This window comes from Apostichopus japonicus, chromosome 17, assembly GCF_037975245.1.
Source record: "Apostichopus japonicus isolate 1M-3 chromosome 17, ASM3797524v1, whole genome shotgun sequence".
Taxonomy (NCBI): domain Eukaryota; kingdom Metazoa; phylum Echinodermata; class Holothuroidea; order Aspidochirotida; family Stichopodidae; genus Apostichopus; species Apostichopus japonicus.
The window spans coordinates 2,621,026-2,631,842 of record NC_092577.1 but is presented as its reverse complement, the minus strand read 5'-3'; the positions used below and the strand labels follow the sequence as shown (position 1 = coordinate 2,631,842).

General features: G+C 36.0%; 1 protein-coding gene across 1 annotated transcript; it reads left to right on the top strand.

The window, feature by feature from the left end:
- The first annotated feature begins 272 nt into the window (after positions 1-272).
- LOC139984523 (uncharacterized) lies at positions 273-5,394 on the top strand. The gene is made up of 7 exons (XM_071998435.1): positions 273-327; positions 1,285-1,416; positions 1,727-2,323; positions 2,643-2,744; positions 3,851-3,961; positions 4,357-4,475; positions 5,248-5,394. The coding sequence occupies exons 1-7, from the start codon at positions 273-275 to the stop codon at positions 5,392-5,394; spliced, it is 1,263 nt and encodes a 420-aa protein (XP_071854536.1).
- Positions 5,395-10,817: the final 5,423 nt, after the last annotated feature.

Genomic DNA, 10,817 nt, shown 5'->3' with positions numbered 1-10,817 from the left:
AAGACAGACAGAAAGACAGACAGAAAGAACATAAAGTAACTCAATTGCACACAGAAAAGAACAAATAATATACCGGTGGAAATGAAGTGAACGGCGAGGAGAATTATATTGTAATAAGTGGATTATATTTAAGTCGATATTTCATTTATTCTACATCTACTGTGTGGGGTACTACACTCGATTATAGTTTAGTATATTTTGTGTCCTCTCTGCGGTTTACATGCCATCCTTTTGGGAGCATCAAATGTTACGTTCTTCAGAATTCAACGAAAATGCGTCTGGAAAAACTTTCGTTCCTCCTCTTAACAGTGATAGTCATGGCGGAAGGTAAGCATAATTTGTTTCTGTTATGATCTGTATGGTTGAAGTTATATATAGTTATAAATATATATATATATATATATATATATTTATATATATATATATAAATATATATATGTGTGTGTGTGTATATGTGTGTATATGTATGTATATGTATATAAATATATATATATATATATAAATATAAATAAGAATGGTTATTGATGATCATTAAAGGCCTTGGAAAAGCTTTCTTCGATAAATCTCTTATTAGCATATATATATATATATTAGCCTCTATAGTTAGATTAGTTAGATTTATGGCAGCAATTTGTTTTTTACTGAGCATGATATCAACATTTTTGCCACTCACTTTTATTTATGATATTAGTAATGCATAAAGCCTATTGAAGGCCAATTTACATAATAAGCAACTGTAATTAACGTCTCTCTAAGCTTATCTTAACACCGAGGGCCACAACGTTTGCATACAGGTCTATTCTCTTGAATAATGTTACCGCTCTACAGGGTCATAGGTTAATGGGAAGAGAAGTGTCCTTTTCTATTGACTTTAACGGGAGATCTATACTTTCTCAGGCTGCCATATGTTGCTGTGTTGGATATTAAGACACTGCAGTTTTTCCATTTTTGCAACCTACATTACTGGCTCGTTAAAAATAAACATTCTCCTTCATACTGCTTCGTGGGTCTGATAATGAAACTTTGTTGGTATTGCACTTCAATCGGTTAAGAATTATTGGGACGAAATTTTCCTACAAATGTTTTAAAGAAAAGCAGGACATGGATTGGTTAACTGTCATGTTTGACGTTTCTTGAATATAGGAATAACGATGGGAAATGTGGAACAACATTATATGCTGCGTTTAAACTTTAGAGAAAGGCTGGATCTCGAAGGGATATATGAAGCATTAGTGTTGTGTTTGGAGGTAAACACATATGTATAGTACTTTTATCATTTGACAGCTAAGGTCTGTTACAAGTATCACCGATTAGTGAATGGAAGCTTTGATTGTGTTAATAGAACGAGGAATGCCACAGCTCCTTGCACTTCATATCGTCTTGGGGGCGTCTCACTTGGACAAGATACAGCAACTGGTACGTTCAGATATCACATATACATATATGTTTGATCGCAGTCACAAATATTGGAGTCGACACATGCAAAAGCAAAGCTGGAGTAACAATTTAACATTTAATCATCGTCATCGTAATCGTCTGCATCGTCGTCATCATCGTCGCCATCTTGTTGTTTACTACTTCGAAATAACGGCAGAGATTCAAAGTGGTTTTACGCATTGACGTATACATTTGTATAGTTCTATTGTGTTGATAAGCATGCAGTGTTCCCAATGACACGGCGCGTTGTATATAGCTTATAATATCTTCACCCATTTTATATTTGAAGGTGGAGCGCTAACCAATGGAAACACATCTCCTAGCAGTTCAAAGCAATCTCAAGACGTCAGTACCACAGATGTGTCTCTTTCGACTACAGAGCCTGTTGAGACCACTGCAGAGCCTGTTAAAACCACTGCAGAGCCCGTTGAGACCACTGCAGAGCCCGTTGAGACCACTGCAGAGCCCGTTGAGACCACTGCAGAGCCTGTTGAGACCACTGCAGAGCCTCTTGAGACCACTGCAGGGCCTGTTGAGACCACTGCAGAGCCTGTTGAGACCACTGCAGAGCCTGTTGAGACCACTACAGAGCCTGTTGAGACCACTACAGAGCCTGTTGAGACCACTGCAGAGCCTGTTGAGACCACTGCAGAGCCTGTTGAGACCACTGCAGAGCCTGTTGAAACCACTGCAGAGTCTGTTGAGACCACTGCAGGGCCTGTTGAGACCACTGCAGAGCCTGTTGAGACCACTGCAGAGCCTGTTGAGACCACTGCAGAGCCTGTTGAGACCACTAAAGAGCCTGTTGAGACCACTGCAGAGCCTGTTGAGACCACTAAAGAGCCTGTTGAGACCACTAAAGAGCCTGTTGAGACCACTGCATATCGTAAATATTCATTTCTGGACCTCGTTTTAAGATGATATTTATATAGACCAATAACAAAATAAAGTATACCAAACCACATTTAGCATTACGAAATAACTTGAGAAAACACTTACTTTTAGCAAAAAGAATGGAATAAACAACTTAATATAGCATTTAACAACAGACTGGACAAGGAAGTATAGGCTGTCCAGTCTGAAAACCAGGTCAGTACATCCAGTTATAGCATGAATAATTAAAAACCTACAGACACCTTTCAAAATCGTCAACTTTCTAATCTCGAATGACATTTAGTGTGCTCACTACGGTTTACTCACTACAGGTAACGTATTCGACGTACCTTCCAAGCGCTTACCGGAAGCTCAAAGCGACAGCACCACAGATGTGACGCCCTCTATTACAGAGGCTGCTGAAACCACACCTCGTAAGTATGGACCTCTGCTTCACTTTGTAGCCAATTATGAATTATAAGTGCAAAAGCAGCTAATAGCATAAAATGATAGATTGAAAAGTTGTGAGATATCAATAACAAAAAGGGGGGGGGGGGGGTTAATGCAGCATTCTACAACAAAATTAACAAGAAATCTATAGCAGAGGATGTAATGTTAAATGAAAATCGTGTTGAATCGAACTAGTATGTATAACTAAAACCCTCCAGGCACTTTTCAAAATCGTCATCTTTCTGATTAGATGTAATGATTACTATGACGATAACGATGATGATTTGGTACAATGTTCCAATAGTATTTTATTTTAATGAAAATTGAACAAAACTCTTAGCAAACTGCATGATTATTCACTAAAGAAACAGTGTAAGCAGGGGCGTCGGAGCCGGTACGGTAGGTCCGGCGAACGCCGGACCAATATTCACGGCGCCAAAAAAAAAGAAAAAAAAAGTAGGACTAAGAAAAAAAAAGGCAAAATATAAAGAACCAAAATGAAACAAGCAATTAGGCTAAATGTGGCTACTCTGGCATGGCAGGGGTCTTGTTTTCAAGCTCGTGAAGTGCCATTTCCTGCAATCTGGGAGGCATTTTTTTTTTCTCCGTTACGCTACGCGCCAACCATGGTGGCGCGTAGCGTAGTTTGACTTGCCAAACGTCCCCCGATAATTATGATAGATGGCCACACTCTGATCTGCCGTACCAATCCCAAATAGCTTCCGACGCCCCTGGTAAGGGAATGTGCAAAAGTAAGTGCGCCTGACGTTTTGATCCTACCAGGATCTTCTTCAGGGGCTGAATGACAAGTAACAGTAACAGAAGGGATAGATACAAACCTGTGTGTATTCTGTGCGTGTTTTTGATCCTTCTGTTACTGTTACTTGTCATTCAGCCTCCGAAGAAGATCCTGTTAGGATCGAAACGTCAGGCCTATACTTACATATCATGTTATTTTGTGAAATATCAATATTTATCGTCAAAAGATTGCAAATCTTTTTATTATTTTATAATATGTATGCAGTTTTATACCGAATAACATCTCACGATTTTTACAGCTAATATTTCTTTCGTTCTTATATGATTGAAGAACTGACGCCAACTAATAGTAACAAACCTCCTAGCAGCTCACAGGAAGCTGAAAACGACATTACTACAGCGGTGTCCCCCGCCACTTCAGAGAATATTGAAAAATCACCTCGTAAATATTCTTTTCTGAGCCCTTTTGCAAGATTTGTATTTATACAGCCTAGAAACAATAAAAGAACAAAAGCACTTTAAAGCATGACAGAATAGCTCGGAACAACCATACACTTAGAAACATGAAAGAAGAAAAACAATGTTTTTAATAAAAGGTGATATTAATAGTCTACAGACACTTTCCACAATTCTCCTGTTTCCGATCTCAACTGATATTTGGTTTTCTCAGTACGATAATATTATGTTGACAATAGCGAACGTAACGACAGTACAACATAATCATAACAGCCATATAAATAAAATAAGATGAAGACCTCCATGACGATTAACGATTTTGATGTGTTCCTATGTTCTTATTTCATTTTGTTAAATATAAATATTGATTTTTTTTTCAAGGTTGCAATTCTTTAATTGCTGATTTAAAGTACTATGACATGGCAAAGAATGCCTGCCGAGAAATTGGCGGGAAAATGTTCGGTTTTGAGCATGTGCAGCAGCCCAACAAAACAGCAGAGGTAAGCACGGAAGACTAATGTCGCGATACATTAAAATGAAAACAATCACTTTTCTCTGTTGTTTTTTCTTTTACTCTCTGTGGGATATTAAACTGTTAAGTGCTAAAATTCATGTAATGTAAACAATAAGTATAATATGACTGGCTTAACTAGGTGTACTTACATGGGATTAGTACAAGAGAAGGAATAGGGGTCAGAGCCAATAAACCTACACAGAGTGTCTTGAAATCTCTTGAAATCTTTTGTAAAGGTCAACTATGTGTTAAATGTCAGTGAAACTAAATAGTTCCATGGTACAACTGTAGCTTGTACCAATAACTACAATATCCCCACCTCTTATAATTAGCCTCTTCCAAACTTTTAAACACCTATACTGGTATAATTGGCCAAACTATTGCCTAATATATATATATATGTATATACATATATATATGTATATATATATATATATATATATATATATATATATATATATATATATATATATATATATATATATATATAAATATATATATATATATATATATATATATATATATATATATATATATATATATATATATATATATATATATATATAAAACAACTTAATATGTCCGAGTTTTCAAAGACAGTATTAGGTCTTAAAGGGTCTCAATTGAACATATAATGTATCTACCATTTATATACCTAATATTGCTTTTATAGTATTAGACACACATCTATTTCTCGTCAGTGTAATGTCAGTAACCTGTGACTATTTAGCTTAGCCAATATTTTATTCTTTCATCAGGAGATATTCAATGATCTGATGAATACACATACAAAATCTTCTTCTTGCGACCGGGTGTGGGTCGATATCATTCGAGGAACTAATAATCAATTCAAATGGAGTGAAGGTCCTGACTTAAATCTGAGTGATAGGTATGTATCAGGCTAGCCAGAATCTCAGTCCGTTCTTGTGTTCCCTATCAAAGGCTGCTCAGCCATTGTTCAATACTGATATGTATAGTCTATATATATATATATATATATATATATATATATATATATATATATATATATATATATATATATAGATATTGCCTACATCGATATTATTACCACCAGGTATAAATGCATTTACGAAGGCTTATTTTTGCACGTACCGTATTTTCAAGAGAAAAAAAACTATAGCTGAAAAAATATATCAGACAAGTTCGTTAATTTTCAAATTTAACATGAAAGAATTGTCCTGCTGGAAATGTATTTCTGATCGATGAAAGGAGAACCACATGTTCTGACCATTCTGGTGAATGGTATATATGAGACGCCAAACGGACAACACCTATAGGACAACAAAAGGAACACAAATAGGGTTAACACGATGAATAAAACAATAAATAAAAGTATATACACGATGATAACAAATGTGGCAGCTGATTTTCACTGTTTTGCCCGAGTGGAAGAGCATTTTCCTATTGTCTGTTAGCAACAGTTTGTTGAGTTTTACAGTCGAAAGTATAGAGTGAACCTGAAACGACGTGTATAACGATTTTAGTAATTTACTGCAAACCATCCAAGTTCATCAACTTCATCTTCATCATGTCTTTTGTTATTTCTGCAGTTGGTGGGGTCTTGGTGAGCCTAATAATGATGGAGGCTCGGAGAATTGTGTGATAGGTTGGCTACAAGGAACCAACTGGAAGCTAAATGACTTAAGCTGTACCGAAAATCAATGTTGTACTATGTGCATGGAGTCATTGTGCCACTCCGACCCCCTTACAGTCTAATTATTACTGATAAATTTAAAATGGTAAAATACATCGGATAATGTAAAAAATATTCCCTTTTCTGAGCTAAGTGAAGATATTTTTTCATTTGTACGTGTCTATGAGCGGTTCTGTTGGTATGTAAACATGGTTAATTGATGCCATTAAATTAACATGTAATGATCGAGTTACAAGTGTGTCGCTTTGTTCATGTTAAAGTTATGTTTCGTTTGATTACTTTTTTTTGTTTGAAAATGTGTGCTATTTGTCCCATGTTCTATTTCTGTGCTCTCTCACATATATACTCTTGAAACGCAATCCCATGTATTGTCAATTTCTTAGCAAAACGGAGGATATAAATAGATAGATAGATATTTATTCAGCCATTGGATAGAATATATACAGTGGAAATTGGATGAAAACAGGAGCTCAAGCGAAAACAATGAAACGATTAAGACAATAAATAAAAATGTAAACAATTCGTATGACTAGGTAAAGGATATAAAAGGGTACTATGTATACTGCTCATGATATAAAAAGAGTATTCAGAGGTAAAAAAAGTATAACAAATATAGCATATTTCACAATAAGAAGCAGTGGCTAAAACGTGAAGGCAAGACTAGAACCAATCAGCGGGCATTATGTATATTATATATTTTTACAAGATCAGGATAATGACTATTTGTGAGCCTCTTTGATACTCTGAATGTACGCAACCTTTTACCAGAGGGCAAGAACTGGAAGTACTGATGAGCAGGATGTGAGTCCTCACAGTTGCAGTGTGTTACAATTGGGCGGGAGTGGGGAGGGGGCGGTCAAGCCTGATCGAGCAGATCCTGCAGGATGGCGGATATATAAAGATGAATAATATGGCGAAAACTCAAAAAGGTGCAAATTACTCAGAATGTATAGCATACAAAAATTAACCAACAACCAACCATGGTAAAGGGAGCTGACTATACACTGACTCTCCCAGCCCTGTCAAAACCAGCGTACACATCAGGAGTGACTAATCACAAAAATAAAACACTCCCTGAGAGTAAACCCCTCCAGCTAACGGGTTCCTAGACCGAGGGCCCCCTCCCTCTGCCAGAGCCCACGGCCTCACAGTTTTTGAAATCTAGCTTATCAAGAGAGGATTTTAGCTTATTTTGAGCATATGTTTTAATCATCAAACACCTGTTTTGGTAGGAAGTCGTTTTCATGAGGGAAACGAGGAGAAATGTTACATAATATAATTTTAAAATAATTAAGTCATCATGAAAGGGGGGCGGTGGGGGTAGAATTGGCTGCTTCTAGAAACTTCTTACTAGAGATGAGTTTTAAATACCCTATGAGGTATGCATGCATGAGGTATGGCTAGGAGATATATGTCATACAATACAGTGATGTACATAATTTTTTTCACAAGGGTTAAATAAAGCCTTGCTCTAAATTGTGTTCTTTTTATACTTTAATATATTTTTGGCTTTCCTAAACACGATTATTGCTGTTACGACTTAACTGTAAATCACTATTTTCTCAATTTTAATTGTCAATGAGTGTAACTAGAGATGGTATAAGTGAAAGAAGTGGTGAGCTTTTGAGGAAACACCTCCCTATGTGTAATAACTACACTTAATGGTATATATGGGGGGGGGGGGGGGTTCACGACAAAGTTATACTAACAGATCTATATCACAAATTGTATATATTCGATTACAACCGCTTGGACCATGAGATCCAATGTCATCATTCACTTTGTGTCAACACACATATGCCATATTAGTCGAAACTAGCTTATACTTTAACCATATATTGTATAGTACTTTGTTCAGCATTCGTGTAGGCGCAGTATAACAGCAAAGGTTTGGCTTTTTTTTTTATTTATTTTGAATATTCTGTGTAAAATCATTTGAGTATTATATCATGTGCAATGCTTGTGCAACTAAGTCATTTCAGGTTTTTATTTTGTATCGTAAAAAGAAACCCAGAATGTAGTTTAGATAGAAGACAGTTTCTTTCAATAAATGGACTCTATGTTATCGTGTTATCGAACTTACTAACTCCATTGAAAAGTTTTCCTTCTCGTATATTTATTGACTCTCTTTTTACGTTGAACACCCTAGCAATTTTATCCATGGAATCCCCGTTAAGGACAATTGAGACTTGTTATTATTTATCAAACGTTTTTTATTCCTATGTCATGGTCATCATCATCATCAGCATCATCATCATCATCACCATCATCATCACCATCATCACCATCATCACCATCACCATCATCACCATCATCATCAACATCATCATCATCATCATCACCATCATCATCATCATCATCATCATCATCATCATCATCATCATCATCATCATCATCATCATCATCATCATCATCATCATCATCATCATCATCATCATCATCATCATCATCATCATCATCATCATCATCATCATCATCATCATCATTATCCATCACCATCACCATTACCTACTAAACAGCAAGAGTGTATTCTTTTCTTTGCCTTGAAGGAATTGTCTGGTGGAAGATTTGGATACATTGTCCTCATAGTTCTAATTTTACTCTTTCTGACCATGTGAAAATTGTCCCCATTCGACGTTTTCTTCTTCTAGAAATCTGGTTTTCAAATTCTTCAGTTTCTCACCAAAATTACCGTTTGTTCGATTTGGTGAATGACGTAGTGCAGGCAAATAGGCAAATCGAGCGACTTGAAGTTAGCACTCCCATTTCCGCAGCAATCACACTCTCGCGTATACACGCACAGGTGATTGCCTATTATACGTACACATCGCGAATGTACGTATATACAGCCTACCATGCCCAGTTGGTACATACATATAGCGTTGCACATAATACACTCGCTCACTCAAACCACAGTTCATGAACAGTTCTTCGAAATAGCCTAAATAAATTCACGGATCAAATTTACAGTATAAGGAAGCTTGAAAAGTATTGGAACATCGAAAGATGAAACTTGGCGAAATCGATGTCAGAGTAGAATGTATATAGTAGCCTACCGAGAGGAGTCTACTGTTCAAACTTACCTCTTGTTACCCAATAGTCACGAAATCACCGATGCACTCCCTATATGACGACTCAACGATTTTTTTAATAACATAGGCTATGTATTTTATAAGAAATTTCACCGAAAATTAAGGAAGAAATTAATCTGTATTAAAACGCTGTTTTTGTTGTGATTACTGTAGGAACTTTATTGAGCGTGGGTTATGGCGCGATCTGTATTTGAGAAGTTGACGTCACGTTTTCTACTGTTCAAAGTATATTTGAAATTTCCATCCTAAACGATTAAAAATATTTTCTCTGTCAAACGCAATATCAGCGTTCTCATACTTTGAAAACATTTTTGGAAAATTATTTATCGTTTTATAAAGTAACTTATAAGGGCTACCAGATAATTCTTTTAAGGATTTTATCGATGGCTTTGTTTTTCCCAATACAACAATCTAACAGGCTGACAAAAACACGCCTACAGATGGAAACATGATTTGGTATGAAAGATTGTTATGAAACGTTTCTAATTTAGGTTAGGTTGTATTATAATAATATCAATACAGAGATGTGCGTTAACTTCATAACGGTACACCATGATGTTCAGTGACACGTGACTAAAGCAGCACACAGTTCAAGGGCAAAGCACATTCTTTAAGCTTCCTTTTAAAATATCATCGATTCCTGAAACACAAGACAATATGCATTGATTTTCGAGCGTAAATCGTTGTGCATTTAAGGAGTGAGTTCGGAACAAACATAGCTGTATTAACCAATCAAGACCCGCCATATGTTTCAAATGCACATTACAATATTGACGAATATTAATCAATACTTATATATCTATGTTCATGTTGTGATTTATATATCTTATTATGATATAAAAGATATTTCACTATTGCATTGACAACTATAAATAGCTACGAAGTGGTTTTGCGAACGTCACCAGGATTCTTCCTCGTTCAGTACTTAAAAATATATGTAACTCTGGCTGTCAGGAATACGATTCTCAACACACCATGAGTTTATTCTATACACATATTTATTTCAGGGCTCGCATGTGTTATGTCTTAATGACATGCTTGTTTGGTATGTTATCGTAAGCTATTTGACTATTAACCATGTGACGTGTGTAGTCACTGAGGTACATCAAATATAGGCGTACTACCATAGGTCTGACATTTATCGTACTGGCTGAGTTTGTTATAAATATATGTTTGAGACCAAAAAACAGAAACCCTCTGAGACCCAAAGCAACCAGTAGAAATCGCACTGTTTTGTGATGTATCATGCTTTCAAAGTTGTGTCAGAGACTGTCTTTTTGTCAAATTAAATCTGTGATTTCATAGGTGCATCTTGAAGGAAACACCATTTGTTTGTTGAACACAATTTGTTGAACACATATTGAATCCATATTTAGGTTGGTCATATTGGCACACACACGCACACATTTTATATTGCAGAATTAGCATGTTGGCAAACTCACATCTATGATGAGCAGTTTAATAAGCAGTACAGCCATTAAAAAGAACTTAAAAATCTTATCACAAGTGACTCGCTTATATATACTGAGATCTCTACAAACCTTGCTCCAGTTTCCATTAC